General features: G+C 45.0%; 1 protein-coding gene across 1 annotated transcript; it reads left to right on the top strand.

The window, feature by feature from the left end:
• The first annotated feature begins 12,290 nt into the window (after window positions 1-12,290).
• Window positions 12,291-20,871, top strand: SPDYE4 (speedy/RINGO cell cycle regulator family member E4). Its single transcript, XM_003912325.5, has 7 exons — window positions 12,291-13,451; window positions 14,247-14,477; window positions 15,290-15,348; window positions 16,114-16,199; window positions 18,261-18,429; window positions 18,553-18,656; window positions 19,519-20,871. Exons 1-6 carry the CDS (start codon window positions 13,343-13,345, stop codon window positions 18,610-18,612), a joined length of 714 nt encoding a protein of 237 aa, XP_003912374.1. The 5' UTR covers window positions 12,291-13,342; the 3' UTR covers window positions 18,613-18,656; window positions 19,519-20,871.
• Window positions 20,872-22,078: the final 1,207 nt, after the last annotated feature.

Below are 22,078 nucleotides of genomic sequence, written 5' to 3'. Positions count from 1 at the left end.
CTCCAATTGGCTCAAAAACAAAAATGTAAAAAGTGAAACCATAAAATGATATGAAACCAGGCTGGGCGCGGTGGCTCACACCTGTAATCCCAACACTTTGGGTGGCCGAGGTGGGAGGATTGCTTGAGCCCAGGAGTTCAAGACCAGCCTGGGCAACATAGTGAGACTCTGTCTCAACCAAAAATACAAAAATTAGCCAGGAGTAGTGGCATGCACCTGTAGTACCACTCAGGAGACTGAGGTGGGAGGATCGCTTGAGCCGGGGAGGCAGTGAGATGAGATCATGCCACTGCACTCCAGCCTGGGTGAGAAAGTGAGACCCTGTCAAAAAAAAAAATAAATAAATAAAGTACATGAAACCATGAAAGCATTTAAAGAAAACATGGAAGAATTCTTAATAGCTTTGTAATAGAGAAAGCTTCTCTGACTATGACTGAAAATCCAGAAGCCATAAAAAGTATTAGTGCATTTGAATACATAAAAATAAAAAATTTTACTGACCAGGTATAGTAGCTCATGCCTGTAATCCCAGCACTTTGGGAGGCTGAAGCAGGAGTATCACTTGAGCCCAGGAGTTTGAGATCACCAGCCTGGGCAACATAGTGACACCCCATATCTACAAAAAAAAAAAAAAGAAAGAAAGAAAAAAATAGCCAGGTGTGATGCCACATGCCTGTAGTCCTAGCTACTTGGGAGACTGGAGTGGGAGGATCACTTGAGCCTGGGAGGTTGAGGCTGCAGTGAGCCATGATTGGGCCACTGCACTCCAGCCTAGGTGACAGAGCAAGACCCTGTCCCCCCAAAAAAAAATTCTACCAAAAAAAAAAATCCCACCTCAGCATAAGTCAAAACACAAACTGGGAAAAATATTTGTGACTCATGTCCCAGAGGCTATTTTCCTTGCAAATCTCCTACAAATCTCTAAGGAAAAGGCATAGATTTGTAAATAAACTCAATAAACTGATAGGCAGAGGCTATCACAGGGGGTTCACAGAAACAGAAAAACAAGTGAATAGACCCAGGAATCCTACTTTGTGGAATGTATCCTACAGATACACCTGCCTATTCATTAAATGGTATTTATACAAGGTTATCTATTACAAAGAAAAACTGGAAATAGCCCAAATGTCCATCAGTAAGAGACCAGTTACATAAATTATGGTTTGTCCACACAATGAAAAAAAAATCATGCAATTAAAAGCGCCTTTTGTGTATTGATATGGAAAAATCCCTAATGTATATTAACAAAATAAAGAGTGATAAAAATATAGAACAGGATCTATATACCACTTTTTGTATAGAAAGAAAGGAAGCTAAGATTATATTCATGTCTGCTCATATTTGCATAAAGAAACTCTGCAAAATATGCCAAAAGTAATAAAAGTGGTTATCTATGGGGAAGGGGTGGGAAATGGATGGATAAAAGAAGAAATGCAATTAGAATTTTCACTATAAGCTCCTTTTTTGAATCTTTTGACCATGAGAATCAACTATCTGCCCAAAATTAAAAACTGAATTAAAAAGCAATTTTCTGTTTGTCTTTGCTGTTCTTAAGTTTCACCGCAATATGTCTAGGTGTGGCTAGAATGTTTTGCTTTGTCTTCTTAGACATGAGATTTTTTTTTGGTGAATCTGAAGTCCCTCTTGGAAATTCGTGGTCACTTTTTATTCAAATTATTTCATCCCTCTCCATTTTCTTTTCATGAGACTCATCTTACTACTTAAATCTTACATTTTTGCCTCACTCCTCTTTCCTAGCTTTTATTCTTCATCTCTTCCTGATGTCTCTAGGAGAGTTGCTAACCTGGCTTTCCACTCCCTAGTTGCTCTTTGTCTGTATCCATCCTGCCATTCAACGTATCCATTCAGTTCTTTCATTCATCAGTCTTCATATTCAGGATGTCCATCTGATTTGTTCGACACCACTGCGGCTTGCTTCCGCTTCACATTTCTGACACCTTCCCTCATGTCTTTAAACACATTTGTTATGCTTATTTCAAATTTCAATTCCATTAATTGATTGGTCGTTTCCTTTGATACAGGTTGTTCCATTTATCTTTCTCATATAACCGTTGCCCTTCATATAACCGTTGCCCTCCTCAGACTTCCCATTCTTTTTCCTTATGAGTTCTTGTCCTTGGTACTACCAACTACATCAGCTGCCAGTGCATGCATGTCCGTTGAGAGAGCTTCTGGTGTTGCAGTCTGAAAGCAACCACTTCCCTTTTGTCTTCCCCAACCAGGCAATACTTTTCCTCAGCAAATCTTTCTGAGCCTCTTCCTTAGATATTATTCTTTTCCAAGGGCTGCCTCCCTCTGTTGCAACTGCCTGTCCCATTATATTCATCGGCTCAGACTGCTATAACAAAACACCACAGACTGGGTGGCTTCCATAACAGACATTTATTTCTCACTGTTCTGGAGGCTGGGAAGTCCAAGATCAAGGTGCCAGCCGGACTGGTGTGTGGTGAGGGCTCTCCCTTGGGTTTCAGATGGCTGCCTTCTCACTGTGTGCTCACATGGCCTTTCCTCTGTGCGTGAACACAGAGAGAGGGAGCAAGCGAGCTCTCTGGTGTCTCATGAAGACACTGATCCTATGAGATCAGGGCCAATCTTTACAACCTCATATAGCCTTAATTACCTCCCGAAGACCCTGTCTCCAAATACAGTCATATTGGATTAGGACTTTAACATACAAATTTGGGAGTAGGGGGGTGGTCACAATTCAGTCCATAGCACCTGTGGAAGAGGGTACAGTCAGCCTTCTCCCTCGTATCTGCTGTAACGCTGCTCCCTTCTCACCTCGCTGCCCCCAGTTGGCATTAAGTTGGCCCTAGGCTAATGCTGTTTTATGGTCGCACAGTGGCAATAGGGTGTGCCAGGGTCTTGTCAGGGCAAAACGAAGGCAAGAGATCAACAGTCTGACATCCCCTACTATTAGGAATAACGCTCAAAATCCTAAGGAAATTGAACACTCGAACAAAGGGTTCTTAGCAAAGCAATTTTACTTCTGCGCAGAGGGATGCCTCCTTGGCCAGTCGCCATGAGAGCACACCTGAACAAAGGGGCACGAGAGCCTTTATTCCTGACGCAAGTCCTACCCCTGTACCCTTTCCCCATTGGCCGGGGTCAGGTCGGACAATGTAAACTAATCCCGGTTGGCTAAAACATTTGATTTTTTAGATAGGATGGGCACGTAAAAGAAAGTGGAGGGAAAGGGGAAGGGGTGTCTGTAAGGAGCCAGAAAGTTAGTCCTCTTTCCAAATAAGGAAAGGAATGTGAGCTGGTACTGATAACACCTGGTACTGTGGCATGCCTGGGCATCTAACAAAGGCAAGAAGGAAAAAAAGAGAAAAAAGGAGAAAAAGGGGGGGTACTATAAATTAAAGAATAAAAGATTGATCAGATTATTTGCAGAGAAACCTCATCATATCCCACACTACCCCCCATCCATAATATCTGTTCCTCTTCTGCTTTAGACTTACATTACACACATACACTATTTCTCTCTCTCTCTCTCTCTCTCTCACACACACACACACACACACACACACACAGAGGCATCTAACCATATAACTCCTCAGGGTTCCCTCTTTGTTTTCTGTTCAGTTCCAGGACCCGTTAACCTCCCTCCCACTTCTGCAGCTCTCCAGGAACAGGAGCTGAGAGCCTTTCCTGCTTGCAATCTCGTGGGAAGCCTGAAGTTAGCCTCATTTCAGTTCCCAGCTTTGCCATTGCTGGAGATGAGGTTGAATCTCCAAGCCTCCACTGTTTTTCTTCTATTATCATGAAAAGCTTGGAATCGGTGATCTCGGGTGATTCTAGCTCCAAACTTCTGGGATTCTGTGTGGTAAGTGAAGAAGTGGCAGGTAAGGAACATTGAGATATTTGAAGACTACACAGTTTCCAAGGAGATAAAGAGACATAGTGGGGGAATACCCAACGAGAGAGTTATTAGCAAGAATGGATGTCAAATATAGAAGGTAGAATGTCAGTCAAGTTTCAGGGAATGAGAAGGCGGCGAAGGATGTTAGTGGAGATTCACAAAAGAAAGGGAAAATGACTGATTGAAAGATTTGGAGGAGAATCTGCAAGACTGAAGAATGACAAAAACGATTAACCACCGTATAAGCAATTATAGTATTTTCTTTGTAATTTATTATTAAATATTGCAGATATAGCAAAAGGTATACAGAATAATAATGAGCACTTTGCTCCCAGAGCTCAATCTAAACTATTACTCATTACCAATATATAGTAAGCCTCCCCGGTGCTATGTCCTTCCCTCCACCGTCACCAGGAGATGGTAATTATTATGCTAAATTTGTCATTATTTATACTTCCACTACACAGGGATGTATTCAGGGTCAACATTTTCTTTTTATAAATCAAATTTGGGCCAGGCAAGGCAGTTCATGCCTGTAATCCTAGCATTTTGGGAGACCGAGGCAAGAGGATTCCTTGAGGCTGCAAATTCAAGACCAGTCTGGGCAACATGGGGAAACCCCACCTCTGCAAAAAATACAAAAAAAAAAAATAGCCAGGTGTGGTGGCATATCCCTGTAGTTCCAACTACTTGGGAGGCTGAGGAGGGAGGATCACCTGAACCCAGGGAGGTCGAGGCTGCAATGAGCCATGATTGTGCCACTGTAACTCGTGCTCCAGCCTGGGCAACAGTATGAGATGCTGTCTCAAAATAAATAAATAAATAAATAAAAGGAAATCAAATTTGATGTCTGAAGACTGAGAAGTATGACTATTGAAATGCTTGAGATAAAGAAAGGTGTCCTCACTGGAGGGGTCTGGGCAAGGAGAAAAAGAAAATGGATGGAATAACTTGGGGCAGAGTGTGAGAAGCTTCCTTTTACCCACTTATGTCTTTCTAGGTGAAGAGGTCACTAGTAGTCACTTCCATATGTAGACTTAGAGCATCAGTCAGCTTCCTGGTGAAGGCAGAGAGCCACACTCCCAGAACACCCAAGGTCAGAAGGAAAGGCGTTATTTCAGCTACTGCCTAGTAGAGCTGTTGGTTTGGACAAATGGGAATTCTCTTCTCAGTAATCCCAGCATTGGGAAATTGGTCATGACAGAGAACAGGAGGCCATTTAACACATCAGGGACAAGTCACAGAGCAGGCTGAGGTTTGAGGCTGGTCTCCAAGACCAGACTTAGCCATGACTGCCCAATGAGATGAGTACAACCAGTGTTCTGCCTCATCCTTTCCCTGAGAGTGGCCCTTGAAACTGCCTCTGAGGGGGTTCTGTCTTCCTCAGCCCCAGCAGACCGCCAAAATGGAATCATAGAATCATTCCATGAAAAGATGGCTGGGTTCAGGGAGGCCACCGGCCTTGCATTGTTGTATTACTGAAAACCCACTGGGGCCATCTTTAGACAACCCAGCCCTGCAGCAAACTTAACTAAGCCCTAAACGCTGCCATAACAAACAGATTAAAATTCACTTTCATCGACATTAAAAATCATTTGGGAGGAAAAAAAAAGGCAAGAAGACTTTTCTAATTTTGCTTTTGAAATTATTTGTCTGAGTAACTCATTTAATTCACAATTTGCTTTGCTTATTTTCCCCCAAAAATCTATGCATCATTGGGAATTCTCGAGAAGTGAGGAAATGAAATCCACAGATTACTTTCAAATGTGTGAAATGCTGTATGAATGCTAAAGTTAGCAATTCAGGAAGCTGGTGTGTTAACATTTGTAAGCATCGAACTCAACATGTATTCTTCATTTTGTGACTTCCTTTTTGCATTTTAGAGCCAGCGATTATTTTCAAGCTGGAAACATTGGTATAGGCTCCTGAGAAGCTCACAGGGCCTAGGCCCTGTCCCCAGAGGCCTGGAGGATCAGCAACCCAGTGAGAAGGTTTTATGGGAGGTACTTGTGTCTGTGGGCACTGACTGGTTCCTTTGTCTCAATTCCCAGACCTCCCCACTCATGTTCCTTGGTTGTTTTCTCCTCCCACTTGCCATAACAGTGAGGAGTTTGTGTTGTTCACTGCTGCATCCCCAGCCCAGAAGAGCATCAGGCCCATCACAGATACTCGACATAAGTATTTGTTGAATGCACGGTCACCTCTGGGAATGGGATTGGGTGGTGGACAAATAGGGCTTCAGATGTATTTCTGTTGTTCAAATGATGTATAACGAGAATGTACTCACTTATTAGCTTTGCAATTAAAAAATAACATAATTTTACAATGAGATGTCACCTCGCATCCATCAGGATGGCTACTATTAAAAAAAACAAAAACAAAAACAGAAATAACAAGTGTTGGCAAGAATGTGGAGAAACTGGAACCCTTGCGTGTGGTTGTGAAAATGTAAAATGGAGCGGCCACTGTGGAAAACAGTACGGTTTCTTCAAGAAATTAAAAATAGAATTACCATATGACCTAGCAATTCCACTTCTAAATATATACACTCCAAAAAATTGAAGCCAAGTCTCAAAGAGATATTTGAACACCCACATTCATAGCAGCATTATTTGCAATAGCTAAAAAGTGGAGTCAACCCAAATGTCCATCAATGGATGAATGGATAAACAAAATACAGTATTAACAGAAGGGGATATTATTCAGGCTTTAAAAGGAAGGAAATTCTGACATAGGCTACCCCATGGATGAGCCCTGAAAACGTTATACTAAATGAAATAAGCCAGTCACCAGAAGACAAACACTGTATGATTTCATTTATATGAAGTACCTAGAGTAATCAAATTCATAGAGACAGAAAGTAGAAAGGTAGTTGTCAGAGGCTAGGGGAAGAGCAAAATGGAAAGTTATTCATTAGTGGGAATGAAATTTCAGTTTTACAAGATGAAAATGTTCTTTTTTTTTTTTTTGATGGAGTCTCACTCTGTCACCCAGGCTGGAGGCCTGGAATGCAGTGGCACAATCTCGGCTCACTGCAACCTCCACCTCCCGGGTTCAGGCCATTCTCCTGCCTCAGCCTCCCAAGTAGCTGGGACTACAGGCGCCTGCCAGCACGCCCGGCTAATTTTTTTGTCTTTTCAGTAGAGATTAGGTTTTACCATGTTAGCCAGGATGGTCTCGATCTCCTGACCTCATGATCTGTCCACCTCGGCCTCCCAAAGTGCTGGGATTACAGGCGTGAGCCACTGCACCCGGCTGAAAATGTTGTAAACATTAGTGGCACAAACGTGTGAATAATACTTAACAATACTGAACAGTACACTTAAAAATGCTTAAGATGGCAAATTTGTTGTTATGTGTATTTTACTACAGTTAAAAATAAACAACATTTAACAATACAGTTCTAAACGTAAATATATTTATAATTTTGAGTGCAGGAGACTTTTTTAAAGAAAACACAAAACTCAGGAAGATAGAATGATCAACAGATTCAGCTAGATAAATATTTTACATTTCTATGATAAAAGACAACATAAAATTAAAGACAAACAGCAGGCTGGCAGAAAATATCTGCATATATATGTTGGACATTATTCATCATACAGGAAATCTTTTTTTTTTTTTTTTTTTTTTTTTTTGAGACAGAGTCTCACTCTGTTGCCTGAGTTGGAGTGCAGTGGCGCAATCTCTGCTCACTGCAACCTCTGCCTCCTAGGTTCAAGCTATTCATTGGCCTCAGCCTCCCAAGTAGTTGGAATTACAGGCACCTGCCACCGAGCCCAGCTGATTTTTTTGTATTTTTAGTAGAGACAGGGTTTCACTATGTTGGTCAGGCTGGTCTCGAACTCCCGACCTCAGGTGATCCACCAGCCTCGGCCTCCCAAAATGCTGGGATTACAGGCATGAGCCACTGCATCTGGGCCATACAGTAAAACTATTTATGGGAGGAGGTAAGTATATTTGGTTTAGTTAGCATAAATCAAATTACTGAAGTCAGTGAACTCTGAGGACACCTCTGACAGACACACAAAATAAGGAGGAGGAGGTTGCAAAGTGTTGATGTTTGTGTAACCGCAAGCATGGCTGAGCCTAGAACACAATTAGTATTCAAGCAAATGGAACCGTGCGGGTATTGATACAGGTTACCTTCATTCTAGGACCCTTCCTTCTGTCACTAATACCATAAACCACATGCAAATGAGGCAAGTAAGATCTGGGAGGAATTTGAGAAGCGTTTGTGCAATGTCCGAGAGTGAACTTACAATAGGATGAACTTAGGGAGTTAACAAGAGTCTGCACTGACCCTGAACCCTCCAAACATTCTTGCGATGGCCAGGCACAGTGGCTCATGCCTGTCATCTCAGCACTTTGGGAGGCCCAGGTGGGCAGATGGTTTGAGCCCAGGAGTTCAAGACCAGCCTGGGCAACATGGTGAAACCACACCTCTATAAAAATACAAAACTTAGCCAGGTGTAGGGGTGCACACCCGTAGTCCCAGCTATTAAGGAGGCTGAGGTGGGAGGATTGCTTGGGCCTGGGAGGTCAAGGTTGCATGAGTTGTGATCATGGGTACACTCCAGCCTGGGCAACAGAGCAAGACCCTGTCTCAAAAAAAAAAAAAAAAAAATTCTTGGGGACTGCAGATATGTTGTATCTATCTCTCAATGATGTAGTCACAGGGTAAACAAACCAAATATTGCCCCACCTCTCCTCTTTAGTACCATCTCTGCTTTTAGAGAATCCTGAGCCTAGAAGGAGAGAAAGCTAATTCTTCTGTTGACTTGGTGAATCAGCCTGGGTGCCTCGCTATTGGTCAGCCTGCCACGGATTGCTGTGTTGATTGCCTTCCCTGTCCCTTGTTGCATCCAATGATGGTCCAACCAATCCATTCAAAAGTATTAGGATGAATAGAAGTGAGCATCAAAAATATAGGATTATGTTTAAGAACACAGAAAGGCCTTCTATAAATCAATAAAAATGCAAAGCAACTTGATTTTTAAAATATGCATCAAACATGAACAAGATACTCACAGAAGAAGAAATGGCTGTATACAGATGTGTAAGTTCACCTATCAGACTGGCAAACATTTAAGAGACTGGTAATATACCATATTGGTGAGTGTCTTAGTCAGTCTGAGCTGCTCTAACAAATTATCATAGACTGGGAATCTTAAACATTTCCTTCTCACAGTTCTGGAGGCCGGGAAGTCCAAGATCAAGGTGCCTGGAGATACAGTGTCTGCTGAAGGTCGGCTTGCTGGTTTGCAGATGGCTGTCATCCTATTGCTCCCTCACATGGCAGAGAGCAAAGAGAGAGAAAGCAAGCACTTTCTTTTCTAAGACAGAGGACACTAAACCCATCGTAAGGGCACCACCCTTAGGAGCTACTTACCTCCCAAAGGCTGAATATCCAAGTACCATTACATTGGAGATTAGGGTTTGATATGGCTTGTCTGTGTTCCCATTCTAATCTCAACTTGAATTGTATCTCACAGAATTTCCACGTGTCATGGGAGGGACCCACGGGGAGGTAACTGAGTCGTGGGTGCCAGTCTTTCTGTGCTATTCTCCTGATAGTGAATAAGTCTCAGGAGATCTGAAGGGTTTATCAGGGGTTTCCGCTTTTGCTTCCCTTTCATTTCCTTTGCCACCACCATGTAAGAAGTGCCTTTCACCTCCCGCCATGGTTCTGAAACCTCCCCAGGCATGTGGAACTGTAGGTCCAATTTAAACCTCTTTCTCTTCCCAGTCTTAGGTATGTCTTTATCAGTAGCGTGAAAACGGACTAATGTAGGGTTTCAACATATGAATTTTGGGGGCAGGCACTCAGTTCACAGCAGTGAGAATGTGAAGACTCTCTACACTTTGGGTTGGAATTTAAACTTGTAAATTAGACTTGTAAAGTCTTCAGAGGCTCAGATATGACATGTGAGCCTTGTGACTTCTGAGGATCAAGGCTGCTTTCTGGCAGCTCTCTCACCATTGGCAAAAAAACAGAAAAGTATCATTTCCATTGGATATCCTGCTACATACTGAATTTTCACATTGAACATTTAATTTCCCATTTAAATAAACCCATCTGGAGTTTCATTTGTATATGTCTTTCTATTTTCCAAATAATGAGCTAGTTGTCCAGCGCCATTTGTGGCATAATCTCTACTTTCCTCACGGGGATATGCCATGATAGCATATAATGCATTCCTATAGAAACTTGGGTTTATTCTGAACTTTCTATTCTCTTTATTGTATCAAGGATCATAAATTGGGGCCTTGTAGCCCATTCCAGGTCTCCAAATGTGTGTTTGGTCTTGTTTTGGTTTTGGACTGAAGTATCTTTGAAAATTGTGAGTTTTCATGCCTTTAGGCAGCTCACAAAGTCAGGCTTGTCTTAGAGCAAGGTACTTGCCCAAGCCCTTAGAACACTTGAGGTTTTTTGCCTGGAGTGACACTAGCAACATGCTGTTTTAACACTTTCACCTTAGAACACATTTTGGTGTCTAATAGTGGACATTCCCTCTCATTTTTCTTTTGGGATGGTTCCTTAAGTACTCAATTCTCCAGATGAACTTTTACACTGTTTTGTCAACATCTGTGGGGGAAAACTCTGAGATTTTGATTGCAATCGCATAAATTCCTAAATTCATTTGGATGGAATGTACAGCTTTACCATATTGAACCATCATTTAGACATTGTGTAAGTCGCTATTCAGTTCTTTTATATTCTCAGTTAAAATTTTTAGTGTTTCTTCTTTTAATGGAGACGCGGTCTCACCGTCACCCAGGCTTGAGTGGCGCTAACTTGGCTCACTGCAGCCTTCGCCTCCCAGGGTCAAATGTTCCTCCCACTTCAGCCTCCCGAGTAGCTGGGACTACAGGCAGGCGCCACCACACTCAGCTAGTTTTTATATTTTTGGTGGAGATAGGGTTTCGCCAAGTTGCCCGGGCTGTTCTTGCACTCCTGCGCTCAAGCAATCCTTCTACCTTGGCCTCCCAAAGTGCTGGAATTACAGCTGTGAGCCAATGTTAGGGGGCTTGTCGACCAGCACACAGGGGCCTTGGAGGCTGCTTCAGAAGTTCCCGCTAAGCCAAGGATACAAAGCCTGGTGATGGCGCTCCCACGTGAGGCCCAGGTCTTCTGTACCTCGCTCAAAAAATCTTTCCTGCTCATTTCATTTGAGAGTGATTTTGCTTTCTTTGGGATCTCTATTGCGCGGCGTCACCCAGAGAGTTCCATATCTGAATGGACTCCAATGATGAAGTTAAATCAGCCCTCACCTCAGTCCTTTGGAATTAGAATCTATGGGGCTGGGTCCTGACATCTGTATCTTAATGTTCCCAGTTGAGATCCTTAGACTGAAAGACTGGTATTTGCAAAGCACTTCTTTTCCTCCAAACTCAGCCTCCAAACTAGCTGGGACTACAGGTGTGTGCCACCACACCAGGCTAATTTTAAATTTTTTTGGAGAGACAGAGTCTCACAACGTTACCCAGGCTTGTCTCCAACTCCTGGGTTCCAGTGATTCTCCTGCCTTGACCTCCCAAAGTGTAGGGATGACAGGCATGAGCCTGTTACTGTTACAACAGTAACGCCCTTCTGTTTCACTCTAACGATATTTTTGGTGCATACCTACAGCCATTGTTGTATTAACCTGCATCACTGAAGGAAAAGAGAAGGGGAGAAGTGATAGTTTTGCTTTTCCCTGAACATATCAGATGAAACCTGGGCTGTTTAGCCCATTTTTGGACAATATATTGACATAATTTAAGATGGCTGTCTTATTGTAGCCTGTCTAGAGAAGGTGCCTAGAAGACAGAGGAATATGCAAAACTGGCTTGAAGAGTGATTAATCAGAACTTTACATGATACAGAAGATAAATTTTAATGGCAACAGAATATTGATCTTCTAATATTTGAAAGCCCATTAAATAAGAGAGAAAGATGATTTTCTGTTTTGTTGTAAAAGGATCCAACCAGCTCTGATGGTTCAAAGCATCATGAATGCGAAGGTCCAGTCAACATAAGCAGAGCTTCCTGACAATTGGACCTCCACAGGGATGGGATCTGCTTCCTCATTCAGTTGTGCCTTTCCCATCAGCGAGAGACTCCTAGGAGTCCATTAGGAAGCTGTGCCAGAATTCACAGGTTTTTTGGATGGTATCTGAGATAGTATCCAGCTCTTATATTTTTACTTTTTCTTTAAAAATTATTTTTGAGACTGAGTCTCACGCTGTCCTCCAGGCTGGTGTGCAGTGGTGCAATCACAGCTCACGGCGGCCTCAAACACCTGGGCTGAAGCATTCCTCCTGCCTCAGCCTCCTAAGTACTGGGACCACAGGTGTGTGCCACGATTCCTGATTACTTTGTTTATATTTTGTAGAGATGAGGTCTTGCTATGTCACCCAGACTAGTCTTGAACTCCTAACCTCAAGTGATGCTCCTGCCTTGACCTCCCAAAGGAGTGAGATTATGAGCAGGAGCCCCTGGGCCTGGCTGAGAGTTTTCCCCTTTAGTCTTTCTGTACACAGGATATTTTATTCATAAAATACATAAATAGTAGGAAATTTTAGGGTCAAGTGAAATAGATATGTTGTAATAGTTTATCTATAGACCAGAGTTCTTTAGCTGAACTGGAGGGGCAGGCTTTAGGTGATCCATGGATGCTCTGAACTTGTGGACACCATTGAAAATCTGTGCAAACCCATAGACCATTTCCTATGACTTTCATTCCTCAAAATGTCTCTTGGACTCAAAGATGCTTGAGAGCAAATGATGCATGTTCCCCAATATAGGATCCAGGATAGTGAATATCAGTAAACATTCAGCCAAAAAGTTTTGCCACATTGAGTGCTTCGACGTAACGTCTTCATTCAACAAGTCAATGTGCCCGGAATCTCCTACATATGCTAATCTCACTCTTGGAAGCTCTCATCATTCTGCTTACCCTAAATTTCCTTCCACCTTCCTCCCTCTCCCACCAGACTGGACTCTGAAATGGGAAGGAACGGCGGGGAGGAGAGCCCAACACTCCTCAAGTTTAGAATGGAGAAGACACAGACTCTGCTGGGAAAGGGAAAAGAAGAATACGGAGACCCTGAGGATGCTTTTGGACAATACTCAGAGGTTGGGACATTGCCAGGAGATACCGTTCACCCCGGGTCTCCAAGAAAAGAGATCAGTCTGGCAGTTACACGTGTTTTTCTTCAAACTGGTTGCCAGGTTGGAATGACCGATGACATCAGAGATTCCGACCTTCCTGATTGGAAGGACCGGACTCTGGGTGCTTGGGAGCTCAGGTGGACAACAGCAACTTCTCAGAGCTGTTCTTCACTCCTAACTTCTCCCGAGCCTCTAGAAGAGAAATGCGCTCTTCTGGGTCCTAACGGAGTCTGGAGGAAGGCTCTGGACAGAACAGGGACTAGGTTCTGTGGACAGAAACAAAGCGTTTGGGAAAGACTATGGCCAGTGGTCAAGCGCACCCTCCGTTTGAGGAGGAGAGCCCCCAGCCTAGCACATCGGTGCAGTCCCCCCAGGTGGTGGCGGACGATGAAGTGCCAGGACCATCAGGTGAGGTGACTGGAGGGAGAAGTGATGGGAGATGATTGACTGAGGAGAGGGAAGGGGGCCAGTTACTGGGAACCCAGAGCACCTGAGTAGGGTGCGTGGGAAAGAAAGGAGGGACTCAGAAAGCCAGGGATCGGGGAAGGAGGGTGCAGGGAATGGGGCTAAGCATGGCCACATGGAAAGAAAGCCTGGGGAGCAATGAAGGGGGTCAGGAGATTCACTCAAAAGATGAGAGAGGAAGGTCGAGGTGGGCGGATCACGAGGTCAGAAGATCGAGACCATCCTGGTTAACACGGTGAAACCCTGTCTCTACCAAAAGTACAAAAATGAGCCGGGCGTGGTGGCGTGTGCCTGTAGTCCCAGCTACTCAGGAGGCTGAGGCAGAAGAATCATTTGAACCCAGGAGGCGTAGGTTGCAGTGAACCGAGACTGCGCCACTGCACTCCAGCCTGGGCAACAAGAGGGAGACTCCGTCTCCCCACCCACCCCCGCAAAAAAAGAGAGAGAGAGAGAGAGAGAGAGAGGAGACAGAAGAGCTCAGGGAAGGTTTCCATTTTTCTCCAGTTGAAAGTTCTTATCTGTGATGAGAAAATGTTTTGAGGACAGAGAGCTGGAAGAACGGGGAGGTGAGGGAGAGGCAGATGGGGATCAGCAAAGGAGAAAGGTGGAAACATGGCCTGGAGAAGCTGACAGTCTGCGAGGCTGGGGAGGATGGAAGAGTAGTATGAGGTTTTTGGGTCGGGGTCTAAGGTGATCAATGGCAGAAACACGACACTATGGCCTGGTTTCTTCACTCAGTCCCTTGGGTAGATCCCAGCCCCCAGCCTCAATCTCTTGGCATGAAAAAGAAGAGGGAATGGTCAGACGAATCCGAGGAGGAGCCAGAGGAGGAGCTGGAGTTGGAGCGCACCCCTGAGCCCAAGGACACCTGGGTGGTGGAGATGCTGTGTGGGCTCAAGATGAAGCTGACGCGCAAGCGAGCATCCTCCGTGCTCCCTGAGCACCACGAGGCCTTCAACAGGCTGCTTGGTAGGAGGATACCCCAAAGAGCACCTCCAACCCGGTTCTTTTTAAAAAGCAGAAACTTTCAATAATTACTCTTTCCCAATAAGAAGAATATGCCCTCCTGGGGGGTGAGCGATCCATGCGGCAGGAGGATGCTTAGGAGACAGAGGATTAGGCTGGTCTTAATAAAGGTCTGCGCTTGAAATAAGAAAGCCTGGTTTCCGGCCAGGTGCAGTGGCTCATGCCTGAGATCCCAGTGCTTTGGGAGGCTGAAGTGGGAGGATCTCTTCTCAGGAGTTTGAAGTTGCAATGAGCTATGACCACACTACTGCACTCCAGCCTGGTTGACAGGGAAAGACCTTGTCATAAAATAAATAAAATAAAAGACAAAAGAAAGCTTGGTTTCAGCTGAACCCTCTGAAACTCTATGTCTCTTGCTGACTTTTCTAAACCTAAGTGTCTCCATCCATGGAGGGGGATGACAAGGTCATGGGCACACCCAGCTGTGACTATCTCTGGAAGCCATGATGGGAATTCCATTACGACTTCTGCAGTGGTCCCTTCATGTATGATGGGAGGACATCATGGCTTATTCACAGCTCCTCATCCTGTAGACTCTGACACCAAAGGCCTCCTTCGGCCTCTCCTCAGGGCAGACTCAGAGCAGGAGCCTCCCTCCTTGCCCAGTGAAAGTCCTTCTCTCCTCTCCCATCCACGTAACCCTTGGCCACAATCCTGAGACTTCCCCCAGAGGGGCACAGTTCTCCTGTCTGCTCTGTTGCTCCCACGGCAATCCTGTTCCGCTTCTTACCCTGACACAGGCTCTCTTTTCACAGAGGATCCTGTCATTCAAAAATTCCTGGCCTGGGACAAAGATCTGAGGGTGTCAGACAAGGTAAGGTTGTTCTCCACTCAACTGTGTTCCTGTTTTAACACATGTCCTGGGGGAGGGTGCAGCATCTAAAACCACAGTTTTTCTCCTCTCTCCCTCCACCATCTCCCACCCGCTGATCCCATAGTCTTGGACGCCCACATTTTGACTTTTATTTTTTCGGAGAGAGGGTCTCGTTCTGTTGCCCAGGTTGGAATACAGTGGTGCCGTCATAGCTCACTGCAGCCTCAACCTCCTGGGCTCAAGCCATCCTCCCGCCTCAGCCTCTCCAATAGCTGGGACTCCAGGCGTGAGTCATCACACTCCGGCTATTGTTAATCTTTTTATAATTTGTCAGCATCTCCCTCAGGGCTCTCGTGGCCTGTTGCCTAGTGAACAGGTGGCCCCTGCCTCTGCCCAGAGCTTGAATCCCTGGGCCACAGTCCTGAAACTCCTGACCCCTATCCTCTCATATCTTTGGGACAGTCCTTTGCTCCAGCTCACCAAGACCCTCCTGACATTAGCTGCCCTAGACACACTCCGTCCAACGATCCCATCGGAGCTCATCATCATGGGAGCATCACAGACCTCCCTTCCCGACTTTCCGAATTTGCAGCTGACTTTGAACACCTCTCCACCCGCAAGCACCCAGTGAGCATAGCCACCCAACACTGAGGTTCCTTCTGCAATAGGCAACTGCACCCCAGCCCCTGTTCCCTTATCTCCACCATCTTCCTCTTCCAGGATGTGACCAACCTTTCTCTCTCTCTGTTCCCTTCTCTCCATCAGTATCTCCTGGCTATGGTCATAGCGTACTTTAGCCGTGCCGGCCTCTTCTCATGGCAATACCAACGCATTCATTTCTTCCTGGCTCTGTGAGTACTTTGCTTCTTCACCCCCATCAATATCCAACACCCTGGGACAGTGGAGGAAGTGGGATTCCAACCTTTCATCTATTTTTTGACCCTAGTTCTCTTCTTTACTCTGTGTATAAAAATTATAGATTTAAAAAAATTATAGATATAAATGAATTATAGATATAAAATTAAGATTATACTATGGCGTTCTTAGTCTGCTCTTTCTAAAAACAAACACAAATGCAGTTGACAAACAGTAGAATCAAACAAAAGGAAACATAAACCCGTCCTAAGGAGAAAGCCGTGGACACGACCCTGCCCCACAAGCAAGCAACCATTTCTGGTTTTTCTGTCTCTCTCCTTCCCATATCAACACCAAATGCAATTTTCCATCCTCCTCCTCCAGGTTCCCATGACAGAGGCTGAAATTCAGGTCGTCCTCGCATAACACGGATCCATCATCAAATTCTCCCTGATGGGGCTTCCTGCGAGTCCCGCCCCAAGCCAGGGGGCTTCGTAGTGCTGCCTGAATAGCTTTCCAAACACAGCTCCCACCCCTTCACTGCCCACCTGAACAACTTCCTTAGCTGATTTGCCTATAAATGGAGGCCCAGGTCCACAGGGCGAATCCAACCCTCTCTGCAATCCTTCTACCACCAAACCTGCCCACCATCTTCATGTTTCATGGTTTGCTTTCGCCGCTCCTTCCAAATGACCTCCACTCCATTTTGATTTTGTGTTTTCTGTCTGGGTGTCCTGCACCCATATGGATCTGAAGGGAACGACCCATTTGTTGAAGTCAGTTCAGCCCCCACAGCCTTTCCATGCCTCCCCTGATCTGCTAGCGTCTGCGTGCCTGCAGCACTTCAGTTACATTCTAGGATAATGTGCCATTTTGGATTCGTTGATCTGCCCTCCTTTTCCCCAAACCCATCAGACTAGACCCCTGTTGAAGGCAGGGTCTTGTCACAATATCAAAGTTTTTGGTTTTGTTTATACCAGACAGAGACTTGCTCTGTCCCTCAGGCTGGAGTGCAGCAGCCAGATCATAGCTCACTGCAGCCTCCATCTCCCAGGCTCTAGATCCTCCCACCTCAGCCTCCCGAGTAGCTGGGACAACAGGTGCACGCCACCACATCCAGCCAGTTTTTATGGTTTTTAGTAGAGATGAGGTTTTGCTGTGTCACCCTGGCTGTTCTGGAACTCCTGGGTTCTCACCTCAGCCTCTCAAAGTGCTGGTACTACAGACATGAGCCACCCAATCAACCAAAATATCAAAGTATTCCTAAAACACTCAGCACAATTCTTTTCATTTTGCAACTGTTCATGTTATATTGACTCTGTGAAATGATTCGTATGGCATTTGCGTATAAGATAAATCTTTCCTTCTTTCCTTCATTCATTCATGTATTCATTTATTCAACAAAACCTTACAAAGTACATGATACGTGCCAGGGTAGGAAGGATGGGAAGAGAGAGTTCACAGCAATGCTTGTTGAATTAATGCACCAAGATAAACAAAGCCCTCTATTGGCCATTTGGTAGGCAAGAAATGATTTACAGAAACAAACCAGTCAGTTCCTGTCCTTGGGGGCACTTACGATGGAGGGGGAAGACAGGTGTGTGCATACATGAGAAGGAAGGGGGGTGTGGGAGGAACATGGATGGGGACTAGGATGAGGTGATGTCATCTCTCTTGTATAAGGATGGCAGGACACATCCTTAGGATAAGAGTTGGGTTGCTTTTAAATTCAGAGGGGGTCTTGCCATATTACCCAGACTGGTCTCTAACTCCTGGCCTCCAGTGATCCTCCTGCCTGGACTCCCAAAGTGCTGGGATTCCAGGTGAGAGCCACCACTCCCAGCCACCACTTGGATCGTCACCTTCCTGAAGGTGTGAGAGGCACCCTTAGCAGGTCTCTGTCCAGTGGGGCCTCCTGAGGAAGGCGGGGCTCTCTGCAGGGTGGGTGTTGGTGCTGAGCTGAGGACGGTCCCTTCCCCTCCTCTCTGGGAAGCTGCCCTCAGGCAGGGGTCCCTCCTGGTGGGGCCCCTGAGTAGCCACCTGATCTCTCTCCCCAGCTACCTGGCCAGTGACATGGAGGAGGACAACCAGGCCCCCAAACAAGACATCTTCTCCTTCCTCTACGGCAAGGACTACTCCCGGCGACCGTTGTTCCACAAGCTTCGCTACCAGCTCATCTGCTCCATGCGCTGGAGGATGTGGGTTTCCCCAGAGGAGATGGAAGAGGTAAGTGGGGCCATATGAGGAGGTGAGGGTGGGGAGGGATGGGGTGGATTGGAGGCTGGAGGAGGGCAGGGAAGGGTCTTGCTGGGGAGACCCTGGCTTCTCAAGCGGTACGTGTTTCTCCAGATCCAGGCTTATGACCCAGAGCACTGGGTGTGGGCCCGAGATCGCGCCCTCATTTCCTAGAGCTCCGGGGATGTGGAGGCCTGAGGTCATCGGCCTGAGGGAAGGTACGTGTGTATCCTTCGGGGTAAAGGCAGAATATTCTCATCTGTAAGAAAATCCGAGGAACCCAACTGCTTGATCCGGCTTCAAGCCTGGTCAATATGGCAACACCCACCCCATCTCCACAAAAAATACAAAAATTAGCTGGGCATCCTGGTGGGCGCCTCTAGTCCCCACTACTCAGGAGGCTGAGGCGGAAGGAACACCAGAGCCCCAGGAGGTCGGGGCTGCAGTGAGCTGTGATTCTGCCACTGCACTCCAGCCGGGGCGACAGAGTGACCCTGTGTCTCAAAAATGAGACTACTACCTAGGTCCAGGGAGGTTCATTATGGTTGACACACTTGAGTTACTGATTTGGGGAAAGGATTCGGTGAAGATTTGGTTGACATCTGGTGCAGCTAACCACATTTAGGACCGAGCATTAGACTTAAACATGAGAGATTAAGGTTCAGGATTAGGAATCTGGTCTGCTGGTTCGTGAGGTTGTCATGTTAGACATGTTTGTAGCATGGTTAAAAGTTTAGATCTTAAGCAACACGAAAGGCCCCAAGTGTGACGAAGTCCAAAGCCACGTTCTCTGAGGGTGCTCTACTCCCTGGGCGGACCCACCCAAAGTCCTTGCTATGAAGCAGATCACTGAGGCTGACCTTGGCTGTATTAAGTGATTTTTGGAGTCAAGCTCACCAAAGTGTGAGTGTCAGAATCGAAAATGATGGCTCAGAATCAGGGTTTACAATGAAGGGTTAGAGATAAAATCGGATTTATACATTGCTCTGAACTCTAGCTAGGATTGATGTGGGATGGGAATAACCTTCTTGTCTGGAGATCTGCCTACTTGAAGTGTGACATCCTGTCTCTCACTTCCAGAACACTGGGCCCAGGGGAGAGGGGAATTTTCAGCAGGAAGTTTATCCCAACGCTAATGCCAGACACCAGGAGCCTCCTGTGCAGATCATCTAGAAGAACCTGGACTCTTCTAGAAGGAGCAAAATAGAGTGACCAGGTTTTCCTCCTAGGAGCCGTGGAAGTACTTCTAGGAGTCAGTGGAGGGAAAGTGAGAAACCAGGGGTGTTTCTGGTTCCACCCCTTCCTGCGACACCACCTCCCTTTTCACATTGCTGAATCCCAACCTCCCCTGGGCTGGAAGCTGGAGTTCCCGTTTCCTATGGACTTTGTTGCCACAGTCCAGAGCATTTGAAGGCACAGCGCAGGCGCTCAGATTGTCACAGAATTCTTTGTTAAATATGAAATTACTGCCATAGGATTTTAAAAGATAGTTTAATAGATACTATACATTTTATTGGTTTATTTTGAAAATGTTGGCCATAGAATTATTACTATGTTGATTTGAAATAGTTTGGAATTTTTGTAGTTTTGAAAACATGTTGTTCCTATAGAGTTCTGTGATGGTCATTGTATACACATAAATATAATTTAGTTTTCATTTTTAAGAGAGAATTCTTTTTATCACAAATGTTTTCTCTTTAAATCGTTTTATCTATTATTACATGTGCTCCCGAAGTGAGCACTCTTGTTAGCTATGATACTGACCTAATATATCCATTGTATTTATAGCTAGGTGGTAGTTTCCCTATGTTCTTATAAATTTTCTGTTTAGTGTTTGTTACTGGACTGTGAGAATTCAGTAGTGATTTTTAACATGCCTTACGTATATACTAACATGTCCAATATACACTAGACATTTTATTTGTTTATTTTGAAAATGATGGGCATGGCATTCTTACTACATTTATTTAACTAGTTTAGAAATACAAGTATTTTTTAAAAGACACTGTTCTTATGAAGTTGATGGGTGTTATACCTGTTATATACATAAAAATATAATTCTGTTTTCATTTTTAAGAGAGGATTCTTTTTATCCTAAATGTCTTATTTTTAAATCTTTTTATCTATTATTACATGTGCTGCTGAAGGGAGCACTGTTATTACCTAGGTTAGTTACATAATGTATCTATTATATTTTTAGCTCGGTGACATTTCCCCGAAATTCTTGTAAAAATAAATTTATATTTGATGTTGAGTGTTATTGAATTGTGATAATTCAGATGTAATTTTTTCAGCTTGTATTGAAAGATTTGTATGTTCCTTTAAAGAGGGCATGTGTTTGAAAGGAGGACAGGAGCTGTGTGTTTGAAAAAGGACAGTGCAGTGTGCTGCCCGCGAAAATGCAATAAAGATGAAGTTTTCTCATCTTCACAATGATTGTGACCATATTGGTCTGGATTGCTTATTTGTTGTCCAATGATATTTTTGTTTAATGGGGTTTTAGTTGTTTGAACGAATTAATTAACCCTGGAAAATGATGCTGAATCTTTCTTTTTTTCTTTTTTTTTTTGAGATGGAGTCTGGCTCTGTTGCCCAGGCTGGAGTGCAGTGGCGCAATCTCAGCTCACTGCAAGCTCTGCCTCCTCCGTTCACGCCATTCTCCTGCCTCAGCCTCCCAAGTAGCTGGGACTACAGGCGAAGGCCACCACGCCCGGCTAATTTTTTGTATTTTTTTTTTTCCTTTTTTTTTTTTTTTTTTTTGAGACAGAGTCTCGCTCTGTCACCCAGGCTGGAGTGCAGTGGCATGATCTCGGCTCACTGCAAGCTCCACTTCCCGGGTTCATGCCATTCTCCTGCCTCAGCCTCCCGAGTAGCTGGGACTACAGGCGCCCGCCACCACGCCCGGCTAATTTTTTGTATTTTTAGTAGAGATGGGGTTTCACCGTGTTAGCCAGGATGGTCTCGATCTCCTGACCTCGTGATCCGTCCGCCTCGGCCTCCCAAAGGGCTGGAATTACAGGTGTGAGCCACCGCGCCCGGCACTTTTATTTATTTATTTATTTATTTATTTATTTATTTATTTATTGAGACAAGGATCTTGCCCCATTCCCCAGGCTGAAATGCAGTGGCTCAATCTCGGCTCACGGCAACCTCTGCCTCCCACGTTGAAGCAATTCTCTTATCTCAGCCTCCTGAGAAGCTGGGATTACAGGTGCCTGCCACTATGCCCAGCTAATTTCTGTATTTTTAATAGAGGCACCATTTCACCATGTTGGCCAGGCTGGTCTCGAACTCCTGACCTCAGGTGATCCGTCCCCCTTGGCCACCCAAAGTGCTGGAATTACAGGCGTGAGACACTGCATTCGGCCCATACAGTAAAACTATTTATGAGAGGAGGGAAGTATCTTGGGTTAGTTAGTAGAAATCAAAATACTGAAGTCAGTGAACTCTGAGGAGACGCTTGACAAACACACAACCTAAGGAGGAGGAGGTTGCAAAGTGCTGATGTTTGCGTAACCACAAGCGTGGCTGAACCTAGAACGCAATTACTATTCCAGCAAATGGAACCGTGAAGCTATTGTTACAGATTGCCTCCATTCTGGGACCCTCGTGTCGCCAGTACCATAAACCACATGCAAAC

The sequence above is a fragment of the Papio anubis genome, chromosome 17, assembly GCF_008728515.1.
Source record: "Papio anubis isolate 15944 chromosome 17, Panubis1.0, whole genome shotgun sequence".
Taxonomy (NCBI): Eukaryota; Metazoa; Chordata; class Mammalia; order Primates; family Cercopithecidae; genus Papio; species Papio anubis.
Note: the sequence above shows the minus strand (reverse complement) of the source record. Positions and strands in the feature narration are given on the sequence as shown.

Excerpts from the sequence above, each read along its gene's own strand:
- SPDYE4 (XM_003912325.5), top strand. The coding sequence starts at position 13,343 with ATGGCCAGTGGTCAAGCGCACCCTCCGTTTGAGGAGGAGAGCCCCCAG. Across the intron at positions 13,452-14,246 it reads TGAAGTGCCAGGACCATCAG|TCCCTTGGGTAGATCCCAGC; the intron begins GTGAGGTGACTG and ends TTCTTCACTCAG. Across the intron at positions 18,430-18,552 it reads CCCCAGAGGAGATGGAAGAG|ATCCAGGCTTATGACCCAGA; the intron begins GTAAGTGGGGCC and ends GTGTTTCTCCAG.